Source organism: Eschrichtius robustus, chromosome 20 (genome assembly GCF_028021215.1).
Source record: "Eschrichtius robustus isolate mEscRob2 chromosome 20, mEscRob2.pri, whole genome shotgun sequence".
Lineage (NCBI taxonomy): Eukaryota > Metazoa > Chordata > Mammalia > Artiodactyla > Eschrichtiidae > Eschrichtius > Eschrichtius robustus.
The window spans coordinates 57,975,845-57,996,482 of NC_090843.1; the positions used below are offsets into that span (position 1 = coordinate 57,975,845).

Here is a 20,638-nt window from a genome sequence, read left to right on the forward strand (position 1 = left end):
GGTGGGCAGAAGGCTTGGAGGACCCAGGTCAGGCTCTAGAAGGAGAGGGGAAGTGAGGTGTCCTCTCCCAGCTCAGAAACTTTCTCAGCAGCGGGGGAGGGTAGTGGAGGAACTCTGTCCCTCACTGCATTTGTCCTCAGAGGGGCCGTAGGGTCAGTGGCCCTGTCTCCTGCCCCCCTTCTTCCCCCGGGGCAACCTTTAACCCTCCACCAACCATGTGCGACGCTGCCTGCCCCCACGCATTCTCCTCAGAGTTGTCTGAGGCAGAGAGGACCGCGGCTGATTATGGAGAGCGGAGATCCACCGGCCACATGGCGTGGGCTGCCGCTGCTGCTGCTACTACTGCTGCCTCCCAGCCATGAAGGACGAGCCGTGAGACATACTCTCCCCAGACAGGTGCAGGAGCAGGACAGGGCGCTAAGCCCTGTGTGTGTTTAAGTGAGCTACACTTTAACTCTGCTGTCTTCCTTCCTTTCCTCCTCTGGCCTTGTAACAGTGCTTCTCCCTCCTGCCTGTCTCTGGCACGTCTCATTTCAGCTTGTTTATTTTTCTCCCTGGCAGAGGACTCAGGACCGGCCTGCTCTGCACCTCAGCAATGGCCCTGGACAAGAACCTGTAACCATCATGACCTTTAACCTCACCAAGATCATAAAGTATGGGGTTGACCTAATTCTTTGACCTAGTCCCCTGACCTCACCCTCTCTCCATCAGCTCCTCTCTTTTTTTTTTTTTTGCTTTATTTAATTGAAGTATAGTTGATTTACACTGTTGCGTTAGTTTCTGGGGTACAGCAAAGTGATTGAATTTTATATATATGTGTATTTATGATACATGTTATATATATATATATTCTTTTTCAGGTTCTTTTGCATTATAGTTTATTACAAGATATTGAATATAGTTTCCTGTGCTATACAGTAGGACCTTGTTGCTTATCTTTTTTTTTTTCCAAAAATATTCTTTATTGAGATCATTGCTCCTAAAACAGAAGCAAAAAGCAGAGATCAAACTTGGTAGTAAGATGTGATTAAAAAAAAAAAAAAAGATGATAAAATGTAAGCTGACACATTTCAAGGAATAAGCAACAGAAGTTGCTTATCTACTTTATATATAGTAGTTTGTATCTGTTAATCCAAACTCCCAGTTTATCCCTCCCCACCTTCCCCTTTGGTAGCCATGAGTTTGTTTTTTATGTCTGTGTGTCTGTTTCTGTTTCGCAAATAAGTTCATTTGTATCAGTTTTTAAATTCCACTTGCAAATGATAGCATATAGTATTTTGTCTTTGTCTGATTTACTTCACTTAGTATGATAATCTCTAGGTCCATCCATGTTGCTGCAGATGGCATTGTTTCATTCTTAAATATTTATTTATTTGGCTGTGTCGGGTCTTATTTGCAGCATGTGGGATCTTCGTTGCGGCATTCAAGATCTTTAGTTGCCGCATGTGGGATCTAGTTCCCTGACCAGGGATCGAACCCAGGCCCCCTGCACTGGGAGCTCAGAGTCTTAACCACTGGACCACCAGGGAAGTCCTTGTTTCGTTCTTTTTCATGGCGGAGTAATATTCCATTGCATAGATGTACCACATCTTCTTTATCCATTCATCTATCGATGGACCTTTAGGTTGCTTCCATGTCTTAGCTATTATAAACAGTGCACCAGCCTCTCTCTTTTCCCTGTCTCCCTGTCCTTCTCTCTCCCTGAACTCCACCTCCCTCAACCTCACGTCTATGCTCAAAGAGCACACCCCATACACAGTCTTTCCTTCTGTGTCCTTCCAGAACCTCCTCCTCCTTTGAGTTTCGGACCTGGGATCCAGAGGGAGTGATTTTTTATGGTGATACCAACCCAGAGGATGACTGGTTTGTGCTGGGACTTCGGGATGGCAGGCCTGAGATCCAGCTTCATAATCACTGGGCCCAACTTACAGTGGGTGCTGGACCCCGGCTGGACGATGGGAGGTGGCACCAGGTAAGCCAGATCTGGTCCTGAGGGAGGGGTGTCTTGAGCTGATCTGAGGAAGGGAATGGAACCAAGTTATTGGGCATCCCTTTACCACTGTCATCTCATTGAATCCACACAAAAGTCCCATGAAATTGCTTTTTTTTTGGCCACACCGCTTGGCATGCAGGATCTTATTTCCCTGACCAGGGATCAAACCCGTGCCCCCCACAGTGGAAGCGCAGAGTCTTTTTTTTTTTTTAATATAATTTTATTTATATATTTGGCTGCATTGGGTCTTTGTTGCGGTGCGCGGGCTTCTCATTGCGATGGCTTCTCCTGTTGCGGAGCATGGGCTCTAGAGCCCAGGCTCAGTAGTTGTGGCTCATGGGCTTAGTTTCTCCGAGGCATGTGGGATCTTCCCGGAGCAGGGATCGAACCCGTGTCCCCTGCATTGGCAGGCGGATTCTGAACCACTGCACCACCAGGGAAGTCCCAGAATTGCAGAGTCTTAAGCACTAGACCACCAGGGAAGTCCCAGAAGTTGCTATTCTTGTCCCCATTTTTTCAGAAGGGAGTTCTGAGGCTTAGTTAGTATGTAAGTGACAAGTCCAGAGTGAGCTGGGGATGCCAGCTGACTCTTCAAGTACATGTTCTTTCTGCCATACTAGACTGCCTCTGGTAGGTTCAAGTCTTTTTTCGTAGATGGTTGCTCAGCAGTTAGTTGTGATTTTGGTATCTTCGTGAGAGGAGGTGAGCTCAAGTCCTTCTACTCCGCCATCTTCAGTATGGCATTTTCTAGACTGCCTCTGAAGAAAGTGGTGGAGGCAGGCCCCAGGAACCTCTGACTCTTCTTCTCTTTTTCTTCTTGCAGATGGAAGTGAAGATCCTTGGGGATTCTGTGATGCTGGGGGTGGATGGGGAGGAGGTGCTGCACCTGAGACAGGTCTCTGGGCCACTGGCAAGCAAACCCCAGCCCATCATGAGGATTGCTCTGGGGGGGCTGCTCTTCCCTGCCTCCAAACTCCAGTTGCCGGTAACTGCGTCACAGGGGCAGGAACCAAGACCAAAGCTCGTAAAACATTGCTGGCTGGATGGCTGTGGGGGTCTAAGTCCACACTTCAAGGAGGGGGGATGGGGTGAGAGCTGCATGGGGGAGGCCAAATGCTTGCGTCTTGGAGGGGAATAAACAGGATGGGAGTCTGGGACTGGGGCTCAGATATCCTGATTCCAGCATCCCCCGCATCTTCCCTTCCCCCCTCGGGCTCCAGCTGGTCCCTACCCTGGATGGCTGCCTGCACCGGGATGACTGGCTGGACCAGCAGGCCCAGACCTCAGCATCTGTCCCCACTAGTCTCAGAAGCTGTGCTGTAGAGTCTCAACCTGGGATATTCTTCCCGCCAGGGACTGGTGCAGAATTCAGTCTCCAAGGTAAAGGTTATTTTGCCCTCCATGGCCAGCTCTGTGTCCATTTCCCTCCAGCACTAGCCCCTTCCCTCCATGAATCCCCAGGCTTCAGACCTCAGGAGGATCATTTCTCCCCCCAGACATTCCCCGGCCTCATGAAGAGCCCTGGGCTTTCTCCTTGGACCTGAGACTCCAGCTAGCAGCAGGCTCAGGCCACCTCCTTGCCCTTGGGAGCCCAGAAAACCCTTCTTGGCTCAGCCTCCAACTCCAAGATCAAGTAAGAGGGGGATGCTGCCCGTATTCAGTGGAGCCTGGGAGCAGTGGGAGAAAAGGGGACGCTAAAATGTCAATATTATGAAAAAATAAAGAAATCAAAATAAAATAAAATGTCAATATTACGGTGGTTTAAGGGTTGGGGTGGGCGGGCAGAGACACATATTAAAGCTGCCCACAGCAAACAGTGACTTTTAGTTAGATTATATATTTACTTGGGGAGGGTGTGGTTTTATAGAGGGCCAAGCCAGGAGAGTTAAGGCAGGATGGAGGTGGTGGGAATGGCCAGTAGATAGACTGCACGGCTAAGAGACGGAATTAAGGCAGCCAGGGGTGGGGCCACACGGAGCAGATGCAGTTCATTCTTTCCTCCCCCACTTATGTCCCTTCCCACATACTCTGCAGAAAGTGGTGCTGTCTTCTGTGTCAGGGCCAGGGCTGGATCTGCCCCTCGTCTTGGGGATCACTCTTCAGCTGAAGCTGACTGTGTCCAGGGTGGTTTTGAGCCAGGGGACAAAGAAGGAGATCCTTGCTCTGCCTCCCATGGGCCCTGGCTCCCTCCTCAACCTCTGGGCCCAGACGCAGGGGCGTCTCTTCCTGGGGGCTTTGCCAGGTAAGAAAGTGATGTTGAAGTTTCTCAGCACACCATGGGAAACAGCTAAGGGGAGGGGAAGAGGTGGGAAGGGATGCATTTTTAGGGGAAGGAAATCTCTGCGAGGGAAGAGGAGAAGGCCACAAGAAGAGAGAGGATAAGGGGACAGTGGGAGGAAGTGCTTTAAAAAATTTAGGTTAGAGGACTGGAAAAGTGGGGAGGAGCTTCTGGACCCCAGCCACCCTAATGCCTCCTCCATACTACCTCCCTCTAGGAGAGGCCTCTTCTGCATCCTTTTGCTTGGATGGCCTTTGGGCACAAGGCCAGAGGCTGGACGTGGACCGGGCCCTGAGCAGAAGCCAGGACATCTGGACTCACAGCTGCCCCCAGAGCCCAGGCAATGGCACTGTCACTACCCATTAAATCCCCACCTAAGAACCTCCTTTGAATGTCACTCATTCATTTATTTAACAAATATTTACTGTGCATCTGCAATGTACCAGGCACTGTGCTGAGCATCGGGTTGCAATGATGAGCAAAACTAACCCTGCTTCGGGACTTCCCTAGTGCCAGTGGTTAAGACTCCGAGCTCCCAACGCAGCGGGCCTGGATTCGATCCCCGGTCGGGGAACTGAGATCCTGCATGCCGCACACTGCGGCCAAACAAAATAAAACAAAACAAAAAATTAACCCTGCTTGCTGCCCTCTCGGTGCTTGTGGTCCCCCGGGGGAGGCAGGCATCCATCAAAGCCTAACAAGTGAGTGGATAATTGGAAACTCTGATATGCACCATAGAGGAGCAGTCAGGGAACTGAGAAAGCTTGAAGGCCAGTGGCCTTGACCTAGGCTGGGGATCAAGGAGGGCTTCCTGAGGAAGTGGTGACTTCTTAGGCTGAGATCCCAGCAACAGCACCCACAGACACACACACCCCAGATGCGAGTCACTTCCTGGGAGCCAGGAGCCCACCTCCTTCCCCAGCAGCTGCTGCCTTGGGGCTTTAGCTTTGTCCCTCTGAGGCTGGTCCCCAGAAATCAGGAGGGAAGGGAAGAGATAAGATTTTGTTGTCCTTTAGACAGGCCACTGCTATCCAAGAAAGGAGCAGCAGGGGGCGTGAGTGGGTCATAGAGAGATGGAGCCCTTTGGGAAAAGGGGTGGAGGCAGCAGGGAGAAAGAAAAGGGGGCGGGGGAGAGCAGAGGGAAAAGGCTGCCTCTATCTCTCCTCATCTCGGCCCACTAACTGCGTTCCCAGACAAGTTTGTCTTTACTCCATTAAACAGGAACTGGCTTGTGCTGGTCCCAGCTGGAAAGAACAGACAGAGTGGGGAATATCTCTGCCCTTAAAGAATATATGGTGACCCCAGCCCTCAGCCCCCAGACCTCTGGAGAATCCTGGTGCCCTATCTCCTCCCTGGGGTACCCTCCTGCCTCAACCCCCAGCTCCCTGGGAAACTTCATGCCCATCCCCCATCACCAGACCCCATGGGGATCCCAGTGTCCCAGCTTCCTAGGTTACAAGGATCTTCCTACCAGTAACCCAGGCAACAGGGTGAGTCACTCTTTGGACCTGCTGTCCCCCTTCTACAAGGATTAGCCAGGACCTAAATGACCCCAGAGAGTCTCTGGGTTGGAAGACACATCCTAGGCCCCTCCTTGGACCCTCACAATCTCAAGTTTGCAAGTCTATAGCTGCCTCCTTCCCGTCAGAGTGTTTTGCAGGAGAGTCCTCAGCATGTCCAGAGAGCCCAAATTCAACTCTGGTCCCTGGGCAATGTTCAGGGTCAGCCTGGGCCACTTGAATAAGTTCATTCAACTGATATTTACTGAGCACCTACTGTGTACCAGGCACTGTTCTAGACACTGAGAATGCATTGATGAAAAGGATAGACACAATCCCTGCGCTTATGAAGTTCACAGTATAAGAGAGGAGACAGCCAGATAGTCCATAAACAAAAATAAATAAGCAAGGTTATTTCAGATAGTGGTTGTCTCTATAAAGGGAATAAAATCCTGTAGTAGAATCAAGGGTGGTAGGGGAGGGGCAGCATTAGCCGGGTGGTCAGGGAAGGCTTCTCTGAGGCAGTGTCACTTGAGCAGAGACCTGAATAGAAACCTGAAAAGAAACCAGTCCTGTGGGGGTCTCGGGTATGAGCAAGCCAGTGGGGAGAGAGGCTCAAGGGCTTGAACACACCTGGTCCCCACCAAGGGGGTTGTTCTGAGTGGCAACTTCCTGGCCTTGTGTCCCTGAGGAATCTCCCAAGGGCTAGCTTTTCTCTCCTCCCTCTACCCCGTCCTGTCCAGGACACTGTGCTCCCAGCCTCTCTTTCTCCAGCCTGCCCTAGATTCCAAGATTCCTGATTACCATCCAGAGCTGTCTACACTCTTTCATTAAGACTGACTCTGCTTTTACACAGACTCTGCCAGGCTCCCACCAAGGGCACCTACAATGCCAGCCCAGTGTCCCCTGCCTCTCCCACACCCCTAAAAACCATTCTGGAGCTTGACAGCATATGCTGTAGGCTCCAAGCCTGGTCTACCCACTCACTCCACCCTGTGTGTTACCTCTCTTCCCTTCCCTCCTTCCTTCTCTCTCTCTCTCTCTCTCTCCCTCTTTCTTTCTTTCAACTAACATTTATTGGACCCTGATAGTATGCCAAACACTGTGTTAGGTACTCCATAGGGACTCCAGAAATGAATAAGACTTCGTCCTGGCCCTGGAGAACAGGGGTCTTGGGAGAGAGATAGATATGTAAAATGATTTAATAGGGATCTCTTAGGAAGTGCCAGGAACTTGAACAAATGACTAAACCTCTTTACCTTTCAGTTTCCCCATCTACAAAATGGGCAAGTCACCCTACTCAGGGTTGCCGGGAGGGTTTGGTGGAATCATGTAAGTCAGATGTGTAGCACAGTGCTTGGCATATAGCAAGTGCTCCCCGTATGAGAGATGTTGCTCTTGTTTATATCATTAGCCTCCTGCATAGTTCTTGAAATATAAGTCTGAGCCTGCCGGGTGTGGAAGATAAGGAAGGGTGTGTGATGTGGCTGAACCGGGGGCAGGCTGAGATGGAATGAGGGCAGACTGGGAAGGCTCCTTGGGTCATGGGGTGAGAGGCCTTGTATGTCCTGCTGAGGAGTTGGGGCTTGATCTAGTCAGCGGAGGAACATCTGTGTTTCTTTCCTTTTTTTTAAATTGTGGTAAAATACACATAACATAAAATTTATCATCTTAACCAATTTTTTGAGGAATTTACAATTTAATCAAGATATATTGAATATATGGATGAAATGAAAAGCCAACGGATAAAAAACATTTATACATTAGTTCCAGGTGGCATGGTTTAAAGTCAGGCTAAGTCTTTAACGGTTACAGAATACAAATATATACCTTCATAAAATCACACATACCTTCATCACATAAAATAAAGACACTCTAGGCCATTACACAGACCATGATAAATTGCAAGAAAGGAGAGGTGCTATAATAGTAAATTCAAGCCAGTCAGTTTTCCTCAGTCTTTTACCATCTTAACCATTTTCAAGCGTCCAGTTCAGTGGCATTAAGCTTCACAATGTTGTGCAAATATCACCACCATCCATCTCCAGAACTCTTCATCTTGTAAAACTGAAAGTCTGTACCCATGAAATAATAACCCCCTACTTTTCCTCCCCCTGCCCCCATATCTGTGTTTTGGAGCCCTCTTCTTTCCTTGTTCTTGTCTCTACAAAGACCCATCTTGCTGGGAACCCGAACAGCTGAGTCCCTGGGATTTGGTTGGTAGGGGGAAGGGAGTCATTGGGCACAGACCTAAGACAGGCTCTGGGTATGGGAGAGGGGGTGTGGGAGCTCTTATTCCCTTCTTCCTTTCTGGAGATGCTGGAGGGAGGGCTGGGTTCCGGAAAGAGGTTGGAGGTTTGTAATGGCTCTTTGCCCCCTCACTCCTTCCTCAGCTTGTTTCCCTGTGAAACCCTCCCTACCCTCCTCATGCTGACCTCACCTTTAGGAGAAGGCATGGAAGGCAGCAACACTATCTCAGCCTTACCCCAGAACTGCCCTAAAGGTACAGAAGACATTCATTCTTTCTTTTCCAAGTGAGCCTGGGGTACAGGGCAGAGACTGAACCAACAGTCTGGAGGCCATCTGCAGGCCTGTGTTTGCCAGGCTGTGTGCGTTGAGGGTAAGATCCAGGCCTCATCTCTCCAGATCGAGACTGGCCCATTTCCGTGCTCCTTAACTGATGAAGGAAAAGGCAAGTTGCTTCCCTGAGGTTTCTCGTAGAAGGAGCCATTCCCTGTTTAAGCCCAATTCAGCAACCAGGCATTATCTTCGGTAGCTCTGTGGGTTGCTTGGGTATGGAGGATATATAGAAAGCCTTGCTCTGAAAGAGCTTACAGTCTAGCTGAAAAGATAAAATACAAGAGTTTTCAGCCCAGTTGCTCAAGACAAAAACCTAGGCACTAGCCATGGTCATCATTCTACTTCCTAAATAGATTCTGAACCCATCCTCTTGTCTCCATCTGCAAAGCTGCTGCCCTGGTCCAGGTCATCCATATCTCCCACCCGGACTGCTGCAAAGCCCTGCTACCTGGTCTCCTCGCTTCCCACGGTCCACTCTCACATGGCAGCCATGGTGATTTTCATTAAATTTAATCATGTCAATCCCTTGCTTAAAACCGTAGAATTAAGACTTCCCTGGCGGTCCAGTGGTTAAGACTCTGTGCTTCTACTGCAGGGGGCATGGGTTCGATCCCTGGTCGGGAAACTAAGATCTCATGTGCTGCACAGTGCGGCCAAACAAACAAACAACAACAAAAAAACCCACAGAAAAATCCTAAAATTGTTTCTGTGATGGTTGGATTAAAATCCAAACTACTCCCTTTGGCGTACAAGGACCTGTTTGATTTGGCCTCTGCCTACCTCTCAGATCTCTTGCTGTACCAATCTTGCTGTCCCTCATTCAAGCCCAGCCTTTGCACTCACCCTTCCCTCCACCTGGAAAGCTCTTCCCCTACATGTCCCTATGGCTCCTTTGGGTTACTTGGGGCAATTAAAAATTATCTCCTCAGTAAGGCCATCCATGCCCATGCAGGCACTCTGGCACATCACCCTGTTTTATTTTTTTCTGCATAATATTAACATTATTTAATTTGTTTGTTTTTATTGTTTATTGGAATGGGAGTCCCAGGAGCACAGGAACCAGAATAGTGCCTGGCTCTAAGCAAATGCTCATTAGGTACACATTGACTGAATGAATGGGAGTCGGGGCTGGACTCTGAAGGGTGGGCAGTCTTCCAGGATGCGGAAATAAAATGGACAAAGGTGTAAAGTCAGGAGTAAGCACAGCCTGTCCCAGGAGTGGCCAGCTCAGCTCCAGCAGAGGACTAGTTGGGGCCTAGTGGCAAAGGAGATTGGGGATACAGACTGGGTCTAGACATGGAGTACCCTGAAAGTTAGACTGAAGAATCAGGACTGCATCCTGCAAGGTCACAGGAAGCCACCGAAGACCTTTGAGCTGAGGGGTGGCCTAATTAAAACTGTATTTTGAGGGGCTTCCCTGGTGGCGCAGTGGTTGAGAATCTGCCTGCCAATGCAGGGGACACGGGTTCGAGCCCTGGTCTGGGAGGATCCCACATGCCGCGGAGCAACTAGGCCCGTGAGCCACAACTACTGAGCCTGCGCGTCTGGAGCCTGTGCTCCGCAACAAGAGAGGCTGCGATAGTGAGAGGCCCGTGCACCGCGATGAAGAGTGGGCCCCACTTGCCACAACTAGAGAAAGCCCTCGCACAGAAACGAAGACCCAACACAGCCAAAAGTAAATAAATTAAAAAAAATAAAATAAAATAAGGTAACGCTTACTTTAAAAAACAAAACAAAACAAAACAAAAAACAACAACAAAAAAACTGTATTTTGAGAAAATTAATCCAGAGTCTGCTGCAGGAGGGACTGAAGTAAGACCAGCTGCATAATTTGTGGGACCCAGTGCAATATGAAAATGTGGAATCCCTTGTTCAAAAAGCAGGAAAAAAGTGCCGTTCGGGTACTAAAATATAAAATATTTTCCTTTCTTCCATGGTTCTTCTCTCGACTTTTCATGATATTTTAAATTTATTTAATGTTATTCTAGATAAAGAAAATAACATTTTGGGGACTTCCCTGGTAGTCAGGGGTTAAGAATCCGCCTTCCAATTCAGGGGACTCGGGTTCGATCCCTGGTCGGGGAACTAACATCCCACATGCCGCAGGGCAACTAAGCCCACGCACTGCAACTACTGAGCCTGCGTGCTCTGGAGGCCGCGCACCACAACCAGAGAGCCTGCACGCCACAACTAAGAGCTGACGCAGCCTAAATAAATAAATATTTTTTAAAAAGAAAATAACATTTTTAAAAATAAATTTATTTATTTAGTTTTGGCTACATTGGGTCTTCATTGCTGCATGCGGGCTTTCTCTAGTTGCGGAGAGCAGGGGCTACTCTTCGTTGCAGTGCGCGGGCTTCTTATTGCGGTGGTTTCTCTTGTTGTGGAGCATGGGCTCTAGGCGGGTGGGCTTCAGTAGTTGTGGCTTGCGGGCCCTAGAGCGCAGGCTCAGTAGTTGTGAGCACGGGCTTAGTTGCTCCGAGACATGTGGGATCTTCCCAGACCAGGGCTCAAACCTGTGTCCCCTGCATTGGCAGGCGGATTCTTAACCACTGCGCCACCAAGGAAGTCCCAGATAATGATTCTTTTTTTTTTTTTTTTTTTTATTTATTATTTATGGCTGTGTTGGGTCTTCGTTTCTGTGCGAGGGCTTTCTCTAGTTGTGGCAAACGGGGGCCACTCTTCATCGCGGTGCGCCAGATAATGATTCTTAACAGGAGGTCTTTCGAGGCCCATGTACCTCCCTACTAGACTGTGGGTCTCTGGAGCCCTGTGAGAACCACGACTTTACCTCCCCAGCGGTGGGTTGCACAAGGTCTCTAGTAGGTGCTCAATAAATGTCTGTTGACCCAAATGGGCAAATGAGAAGGAGAGTTCAGACATGGGGGTGGGAGGAGGCAGAACACCTAAGCAGATGGGGCTCCAGGGCTGGGGTCTCAGGGCAGTATTGGGGGCTGGGAATGCGGTGTTGGAAGGCCTTTTTTGTCCCCCTAATATTTACTTGGTCGCGTCAGGTCTTAGTTGTAGCAGGCGGGCTCCTTAGTTGCGGCATGCACGTGGGATCTAGTTCCCTGACCAGGGATGGAACCAGGGCCCCCTGCATTGGGAGCGCGGAGTCTTAACCACTGCGCCACCAGAGAAGTCCCTGGAAGGGTTTCATGACAGATGTGGTGGGAAAGCAGGGAAGCCCCCAGGCTTGGGGAGAAGCACGTGGTGGGAGAAGCGGCAGTGGGACTGGAGTAGGAGGTGTCGGGGGGGGATTCGTAGCGGCTCCCATAGGGGGAATTTCCCTCCTGTGGTGGCCTCTATTGATCTCTTTGAGGCCTGTTCTAGCTTCCAGCCCACCTGGTGTAGTACCTCAGCTGGTCTCTTCGATCTGTTTTTCTTGATCTCTGGCTCCTTCTCTATTCGTCTCACATTCTGCCCTGTCTCCTGGATATTAGTCTCTTTCTAACTCCCTGCCTGGGGCCCCCATCTCAGCATATATCTGCTTTCCTCTCTGTCTTCTGTGTCTCTCTGGGGTTATCTTACCCTCTACTCCGCCCGGACACGCCCTCTATCCTCTCCACCCACCCACATCTAGTCCAGTACCTGGGGTGGGGGTAAGGGAAAGACCTCTAGGTCCCGAAGAGGCGTCAGGGGGGCGGGCCCAATTCCTTTCTCCAAATTTGCATATGCATGAAGTCGCCCAGGCCAGCAGCGAGGAGGCGGGGCCTCTGGGGGGGTGGGAAGGGGGCGGGCACCCCCGGAGCCGCGGAGTATATAGACTGCGCGGCGCGGCTGCCGGCCCCGCACTGCTGAAGAGCGGAGCTTCCGCCCGGGGGACCCCTATCCCTGCCTGTCCCCCCGCAACTGCGCGTCCCCACCCCACCCCACCCCCGCGGCCGAGCCATCGCTGGTGTGGCGGTCTCCGCTAGGCAGAAGAGCCTTGAACGGTCACCCGACCCCCCTCCACAGCCTCTTTGCATCTCGGATTTCGGGGCGGCCCCCTCCCCCACCTCTCCCTGCCTCTTTGCGCCCCGATTTTTTATGCGCTTCTCTGGGGTTTTGCAGCCGTCTATTTTTGCATCCCTTTTCGTTTTGCTTCTGGGAGGTTTGGGGGGTGAAGCTGCGTTCGCACCCCTTCCCTTTTTATCCTCTCGTGCTCGGACAACCCCCCTTTTCATTGCAGTGGGGGGGGGGGCCTAGGTTCTGTGCATCCTACGCCGCGCCGCCAGCACCCCGCACCGTGTGGCCCTGCGCCCCGGAATTTGCAGCAGCTGCTTATCTGAGGGGCGGCTCTCCCTCGCCCCCGCTGCCTTTGCTTCCCGCGCGTTCTGGTGCGTGAGGGGGCTTCACGCGCCGCACCCCGGCTTCTCCGTAGCCCCCCGCCCCGCGCGGGACTCGCCCCCAGCCGTCAAGATGGTCATTCAGAAAGAGAAGAAGAGCTGCGGGCAGGTGGTTGAGGAGTGGAAGGAGTTCGTGTGGAACCCGAGGACGCACCAGTTCATGGGCCGCACCGGGACCAGCTGGGGTATGCGGGGCCGGCCGCGCGAGGGGTGGGGGGTCCGCCGGGCGACGCCCCGGGGACACGAGGTCCCGCCGGCGCAGCCCTAGCTCCCTTCCCGGGTCCCCGGCGTCCGGCCCCCCTGCCGGGCTCTGGGCTGGGAGGGCGCCGAATCGCCGGTCTAATCTCCCCGGCTGGCCGCTGCGGAGGCGGAGAAAGTAGGTCACTGCCGCCTTCCCGCCCCCCGCGGAGCCCCCTCGCTCGGGGGGTCGCGGGCTCTGAGCGCGTGTCCGCGCCGCGGCGCTCGCGCTCGCTGTCGGGGGCCGGTCAGCTCGGCACAGTCGCCCCCCTTCCCCAGAAGAGAGACCCTTCCCTCCCTCTGACTCTCACTAGCTAGCCAGGCCCGTCTATTTTTAGCTCGAGCCCACCCCTTGGACCCTGGGAACGTTCATGAGCGGGCGGGTCTTGGAGAGGTGGGGTGTGTGTTGGAGGGGGTTCTTCACAGCGGAAGTTGTCTGTGTCCTACTACCGGGTGTTTTGGAGCCTTCTGTGACTGCTTGGCGGGCGGGGGGCTGTTGCGCCGGGGTGACATTGGGAGGTTTTCGGGGCTGGGTGTTCGGCTCAGATGTCGCAGGCGGAGGGAGTGGTCACTAGTGGTGAGACATGTACATCATCCGGCCCAGTGTGTCTGTGGGCTTGCGTGGCTTGGCTCCTTCCCCACCCATACCTTGGCGCCACTGGGGAGGCGTGGAGGGAGTTGCGTCTGGGTGAGGGTCCCGTGCTGGGCATAGGTGCCAGTGAGGGGTGGAATTCTTCCGAAAGGGATTTTCAAGCTGGGGAGTCGAAGCACAGGAGACATTGTGCGACACAGCTTACAGTTCATCCACACTAATTGAATGCTGTCCCCATTAGCCCAGCCACTTGGGGCACTTGAGGTGGGTCCGATGCAGTCCTTGCTGCAGGAAACATGAAGTCCACTCCCTGGGACTGGAGGGATGGATCCACGAGTGCTTGGGAGAATCTGAGAAGGCTTCCTGAGTGAAGTGTCTTCTGAGATGGAAGGACTGGGGGTCAGGGCTGGTGGAAAGAGCAGGTGCTCACACTAGGCTGAGGAGTGACGGAGCGACGTGTCACATCCACCAAGGACCAGCTCTATGCCTGAAAGGCTATTGGAGGTCTACGTTTACTCCTGCCTCTGCCCTGAGTGCTGTGTGGGAATTGGAGGGTGGGGGGAACTGTTGAAGGTTCTGGACAGCTGTCTCTGAGAGACTTTGTAGCTTGGCAGGAGCCTCATTCAAGGTTTGGCTTTTGTGGGGCTCTGAGAGAGAGATTTTGCTATTTGAGTGTGGGCGTCCACACCCTGAGGGATGGGATAAGAGTTTGGCTGTGAATTGGGGCCAATGCCATCTTGAAAGCCATCGTGCTAGACGGGTTCAAGCATGAGTACCGATACAGTGGTATCAGATGTTGTGCCTTTTCAGGGCCACGAAGGTTGAGAAGTTGAGAACGTAATTTGTGGCAAAATGACTGCGGCCTATACTATGAGTTGTGCCAGCAACAAGAGTTTAGGTCTCTTGTGGCCTCCACAAGGTCGGGCTTCACTGTGCTGTGGGACCAGGAAGGGCTGGGAGTCATGGCTGGAAGCCAGACACAACTGCCGTTTTTCAGCTTGTCTCCTTTTGCTTCCAAGGGAAGGCTTCCCAAGGCTCTGCGATCCATTCCTGTGCAGAACCTCTGAGTGGGAGAGGGGTGTGTGGGGATAGGTCAGGTCATCGAGGGAGACCTGGAACCTGCTGACCCTGTTTCCTCCTCCTTAGCCTTTATCCTCCTCTTCTACCTCGTCTTCTATGGCTTCCTCACCGCCATGTTCACCCTCACCATGTGGGTGATGCTGCAGACGGTCTCTGACCATACCCCCAAGTACCAGGACCAACTGGCCACACCGGGTGAGTGATGAGGCCCCCCCACCAGCCACCCGAACTGCTCTCGTGCCCCCAGGTATCCAAAAGGAACGCACAGGCTGAGAACTGTCAGCTCTTCTCAGAGGTTTGGTTCTGATGATCCAGTCACCATGTGCTGGGGAGTTCTTTTTTTTCAATTACTTCTTTATTTTATTTTTGGCTGCGTTGAGTCTTCATTGCCCACGCAGGCTTTCTCTAGTTGCGGCGAGTGGGGGCTACTCTTCATTGTGGTGTGCGGGCTTCTCATTGCGGTGGCTTCTCTTGTCGCAGAGCACGGGCTCTAGGCGTGTGGGCTTCAGTAGTTGTGGCACACAGGCTCAGTAGTTGTGGCTCACAGGCTCTAGAGCGCAGGCTCGGTAGTTGTGGCGCACGGGCTTAGTTGCTCTGCAGCATGGGGGATCTTCCCGGACCAGGGCTCAAACCTGTGTCCCCTGCATTGGCAGGTGGATTCTTAAGCACTGCGCCACCAGGGAAGCCCTGGGGAGTTCTTCTTGAAGTCTGCCTTCCCATTTCCCACACCTGAGAGCTCTGTGATCTGGGGAGGTGGCAGATGTTCACAGGAGATCTCCCTCCCGGGAAGACGATCTCGGATCTTCACCTGTCCCTCACCCTGGTGTTCCCTATGTCCATCTTTTTCCCTCTGTGTGTGGTCCCTCATCTTATATATACCCCTCACTCTCGCCTTTGTTGATTAGGCTTGATGATTCGCCCTAAGACTGAGAACCTTGATGTCATTGTCAATGTCAGTGACACTGAAAGCTGGGACCAGCATGTTCAGAAGCTCAACAAGTTCCTGGAGCGTGAGTATGGGGCTGGTGATGTGGCTGTGCAGGACCTCAGGGCAGGGGACTGGGGACCCTGGGAGCAGAACATGAGGCCTGTGACTCTCCCCCCCACCCCCTTCCGTAGCTTACAATGACTCCATCCAAGCCCAAAAGAATGATGTCTGCCTCCCTGGGCGCTATTACGAACAACCAGATAACGGAGTTCTCAACTACCCAAAACGTGCCTGCCAGTTCAACCGGACCCAGCTGGGCGACTGCTCTGGCATTGGGGACCCCACCCACTATGGTTACAGCACGGGACAGCCCTGTGTCTTCATCAAGATGAACCGGGTACTCATGGCCTTAGTTCCCAGGGGGAACGGAGGAGGGAGCTGGGGCTACCATCTGCTGGCAGTTGCTTTCTTTTGCTGGGGCTCTTGGGCTTTGGGAGATTTTTAGATGTTTGAGTGGCTGAGAGAACAAGAGAGATGGGGCCATTGGAGGCTGAGATCGTGGTTGGAAGGCTGGATACTTGTGTCTTTGACAACTTCTTTCTTTAACCCTCACCACTCTCTCTCCTCGCTCCAGGTCATCAACTTCTACGCAGGAGCAAACCAGAGCATGAATGTTACCTGTGTGGGGAAGGTGAGTTTGTTGGGCCTTGTGCACCTGTTTGTCCTTCATGGTTTCCATGTCATTCACTCATCTCTCCCTGTCTTCTTTGCTCCCAGAGGCTCCATCACTCTAGGGACAAGGGGGTAAGAGTGGGCTCCAGTATGGCTCAAACTCCAAGGGGCTGCCACCCGTCTTGCTTCTCTCTAGGATGCAGAAGTCTGCTCTTTTGTGTGGATAGACACCCCCTTCCTGACTCCACCCAAACCCCTGCTTCTGGCTTCTCTCCCTAATCCTTCCATGTTCTCCTCTATTCCCTGACCATGTCTTCTGCTCTCCATCCCATGTCTCTCCTATCCCTCAGTTCTTTTTAGGTATCTGGTAGCTGCTGATCTGTAAGCACCACCTGCCACCACTAAGTTGTCCTTGGAACCCTGCTCCCCCCACCTCTGTCCTCTCTAGGAACTTCCCGCCCCTCTTCATTCATCCCCCTCCTTGTTTCCTACTGAGTCCTTACTCATTTATCTGTTCTCTCTTGGCTCCGCTCCAGAAACCGATTCCTGAGGATGGGGTAAGAATTTGGGGTGGGAGGGCAGTAGGAGGCTTCAGGCTCATTAGCGCCCTGGAGGCCTTCCCAGTCTGATGGAAGAGACGGGACACCCGCTACTGCGCACGCGCAAACGCACCAGCCTCCGCGCTCAAGGGATACGGATATGAGACAGGATAATTTGGGGGTGAAGGAGGAACAAAGGGAAGTCTGGCGAGCGTCTGGGTTCCCTCACATGCTCTCCCCCACCCTCCTGCGCCCCCCACAGCGAGATGAAGATGCTGAGAATCTCGGCAACTTCGTCATGTTCCCTGCGAACGGCAACATCGACCTCATGTACTTCCCCTACTACGGCAAGAAGTTCCACGTAAGTCCCGTGGGAGGCCGGGTGCTGGCTCCTGCAGGGGAGCGGGGCCCTGGGGAGGAGGCCGAGTTGCCGCGGGCCTGGAGCCTCGCTCTCCTCCTCTGGCCCAGGTGAACTACACGCAGCCCCTGGTGGCCGTGAAGTTCCTGAATGTGACCCCCAACGTGGAGGTGAACGTGGAGTGCCGCGTCAACGCCGCCAACATCGCCACTGACGACGAGCGCGACAAGTTTGCTGGGCGCGTGGCCTTCAAACTCCGCATCAACAAAACCTGAGGCCCCTTCCTCCCGCCCCCACCTCTTTCCTACGGATGCTTCTGGAATATCCCTGACCCTGCCTGATCCCTCCCTCACCCACCCCAAAGGTATTTTTTATAACAGAGCTCTGGCTTGTCTGAGTCCCTTTTCCTTTACTTCTGAACCCGACCTGATGTCTGTCGTGATTCCCTGGCTACGCACATTTTCTACTATCTTCTTCCCACGCTAGCTCAGTCAGGGACAGGGAGATGGGACCCCAAGGCGGTCACAGAGGAGTTGGGAGCCTTTCTAGTCGTGGTGTAGCTGTGAGTGGGGTGTCCTCACAGCTACCCACCTGTCCTGCCCTCTTATCCCCTGAGAGCTATAGAAAATGCCCACCGACCCACCTACACACACATCTCATTTCACCCCTTACTTCCAGACACTAAGGTGGCGCTCAATTCTGTTTTTTAAATTGAAGGAGAATTGACTTACAACACTACGTTAGTTCCAGGTGCACAGCATAGAGGTTTAATATTTCTGTACGTTAGAGTGGTCACCAGTGTGGCCCTCTATCCCTCCATTCCAGCTCAGCTGCTGTCACCTTCCTCTGTCTGCCACGCCTTCTGCCTGTCTACGACAGTCGCTGTCTCAGTGGCTTTTGACTTGTCTGGCTCCTCTGGCCGGTCTTTCCCCACTTCTCCATCCCCATTCCCTCCACTGAAAGGGGGACCGTTTGTAATTGAGGACCGGGTGGCTCTGTGGCCTTTTCCCTCTTTCCTGGCACATCTGGCTTCTCACCCCACGTTGACTACGTGAGCTGGGAATGAGGGTCTGAAGGAGAAGTCCATGTTGGTTCTTGAAAATTCTCTTCCTAGCGCCTCCTGTCACCCAGCTAGGCACTCAGAGGGGCGGGGTTGACCTAGGCTGAATGTCCACTTTGTTTTTGCCGATGGCTCCCTTCCCCCTGTTCGCTTTCCCAGAATATCCTGCAAGTTCCACTTCCCAGGCGCCCTGGGGGAGGGGCAGCCATTTTGGCTAGGTCCCCAGTGGCCACCTTGGAAACGTCAGCTGGCTATGGGACTATTCCACCTCCTTCCCCTGGGCCCAGATATGCCCCCACCATTCTCTCTCTGGCTTCTCTTAGCAAGTTATCAACTAATCACTAACTCCTTCCCTTTTCTCTGCATGCCAGCCTGAAAATTGCAAATACCTCCTCCATCTAAGGCTCTGAATTTCTTGGCTCCATCTCCTTCAGACCCCTTTGCCTTCTTAAACAACCCCATAGTGCCCATAGAATGTTAAATGAGGGACTGCCTGTGATCTTGAGTTATAGAGGCATTTTAACTCTTTCTTTTCCCACGTCCTTCACTTCCTCACCTCTGACTTCCTTTTTTTTTGATGCTGCAGCTTCCACACCCCACCCACAGATGGACTCTCCTCTGTTTTTCTCTCGCTGGATCTGAGTCTCTTCCCTTTGGGTCCCCATGTTTTCCTGCACTCCCCTCACCCCAGTGGTCTCTCTCTGCAGTTATTTAATGCCTGTGTCAGATCTACTGTAAAAAGAGGATAAAGTACAATAAAATGAGAGCAATTATATATATAAATATATATCATACAGGGAGCCCTGTGTGCAGGTTGTTCCTTTCTGAGCATTTGGAAGAGCCCTGGGAAGGGGGTGGGGGGTGGATTTGGGTGACCTGGGAGTTACCCAGCCCTGGGGGGGCCCCTCCCCAGCTTTGATCTCTTCCATCCAGTGTCCAACCTCCTAGATTGCTCCATCACGTATACCATCTTGAGATCACTCAATACAAGACAGGCAAGAAGACTACGTCCTTTCCTACAGCAATACTTATAAAGTGCCTACTATGTGCGTTCTAGGCACCAGGAAGACACACTTATGAAAGAGGCAGAGTTCCTGCCCCCAAGGAACTCCCCAGTTTAACAGGAGAGGGGAGGAGCATACGAGAAACTCTCAAACCAGGTAGACCTAAATGTATTTCCAGGAAGGGGAGAAAGCTGGTGAGGACAAAATTCAGAGTGGTCACCAACTCCCTGTGGGGGCTTCGAAGGGCTTAAAGGATGTGGTGGTTTTGGGGGGAGAGACTAGCATCAGCAAATGCCCGGAGACAGATGAGGAAAATTGACCAGAAGAAACAGATCTCAAAACAATATGAAACGTAGGAGCCCAGTTTTGTGCATAAAAAAAGTACACACACAAGCATAGAAAAAAAGGATGGAAGAGTCTATACCACAGTGTTGATTGTGGTATTTGTGGATGGCTTTATAGCTAATTTTTATTTTCTTGGGGCTTATTTGTTTTTGTTTGCAATGAGTTCCTCAATATTTGCCTTGAAAAATAACTTTATTACTTATGCATACACATATATACACAGTTTTATCATGAATGCATAGTACACACACACAGACACACACACACAGAGGGATTGCTGGGTTTTGGTCATTGTTACACCAAAATTAGATCATATTATACACAATTTTGTGCATCTCACTGTGTTCACTCAATTTCACCTGGCCTGGTAGAGCTCTAATTCATCTTTTTAAATGGCTGCATAAATTTTTTTTCTATTGGGTCGTTCTTCCCTTGTTAATTTGTTAGAGCTCCTTGACATTTGTAGATATAAACTGTTTTATGCATTGTAGAATTTCCCCCAATCGATTGTTTGCCTCTTGAGTTTGTGGTTTCTTTTAGTGTTAAAAGTGGTTTCTTTTCCTTTTTTTTTTTTGGCCACACCTCCTGGCTTGTGGGATCTTAGTTCTCCTGAGCAGGGATTGAACTCAGGCCCTTGGCAGTGTAAGCGCAAAGTCCTAACCACTGGACCACCAGGGAATTCCTGGTTAGTTTTTCATATAGTCAAATATGCTTTAGTTGTTCTTTTGCGGTTTCTGGGTTTCCATTCAGTAGTGTATACTCTTGTTTTGTAAATTTTTTTGACAGGATTTTATTTCATTTCAATTTTTACATTCATCTTAATTCATTTGATCTATCTTTTAAAAAATTAAACTGACTTTATTTATTTTTGGCCATGCCTCTCGGCTTGCGGGATCTTCCCCGACCAGGGATCAAACCCGGGCCCCCTGCAGTGGAAGCACAGAGTCCTAACCACTGGACCACAAGGAATTCCCATATTTGGTCTATTTTTGTTTCTTTTTGTGTGTGGTGTGAATGAGGAGTCTGGTTTAATTTTACTTTTTAGTTGTGTCAGCTTCATTTAAAAAAAAATCCTTTATTTACCCCCATTGAATTGAAATGCCAACTTCGGCTGTATAATACATTTTGCTGTATGCTGAGATCTA

General features: G+C 51.5%; 2 protein-coding genes across 4 annotated transcripts; both read left to right on the top strand.

Moving 5' to 3' along the window:
* The first annotated feature begins 238 nt into the window (after window positions 1-238).
* On the top strand, window positions 239-4,900 carry SHBG (sex hormone binding globulin). Of its 3 annotated transcripts, none has more exons than XM_068530280.1 (9): window positions 239-396; window positions 562-653; window positions 1,783-1,972; window positions 2,817-2,978; window positions 3,214-3,373; window positions 3,490-3,626; window positions 4,028-4,235; window positions 4,489-4,611; window positions 4,718-4,900. In XM_068530280.1, exons 1-9 carry the CDS (start codon window positions 286-288, stop codon window positions 4,744-4,746), a joined length of 1,212 nt encoding a protein of 403 aa, XP_068386381.1. In that variant the 5' UTR covers window positions 239-285; the 3' UTR covers window positions 4,747-4,900. The 3 variants fall into 3 exon arrangements, with proteins under 3 accessions (XP_068386381.1, XP_068386382.1, XP_068386383.1); XM_068530282.1 differs by having other exon boundaries at window positions 265-438; XM_068530281.1 differs by having other exon boundaries at window positions 4,489-4,893.
* A 7,851-nt stretch (window positions 4,901-12,751) lies between these two features.
* Window positions 12,752-18,933, top strand: ATP1B2 (ATPase Na+/K+ transporting subunit beta 2). The gene is made up of 7 exons (XM_068530518.1): window positions 12,752-12,863; window positions 14,654-14,782; window positions 15,493-15,597; window positions 15,707-15,912; window positions 16,150-16,206; window positions 16,989-17,087; window positions 17,195-18,933. Exons 1-7 carry the CDS (start codon window positions 12,752-12,754, stop codon window positions 17,357-17,359), a joined length of 873 nt encoding a protein of 290 aa, XP_068386619.1. The 3' UTR covers window positions 17,360-18,933.
* The last annotated feature ends 1,705 nt before the right edge of the window (window positions 18,934-20,638 follow it).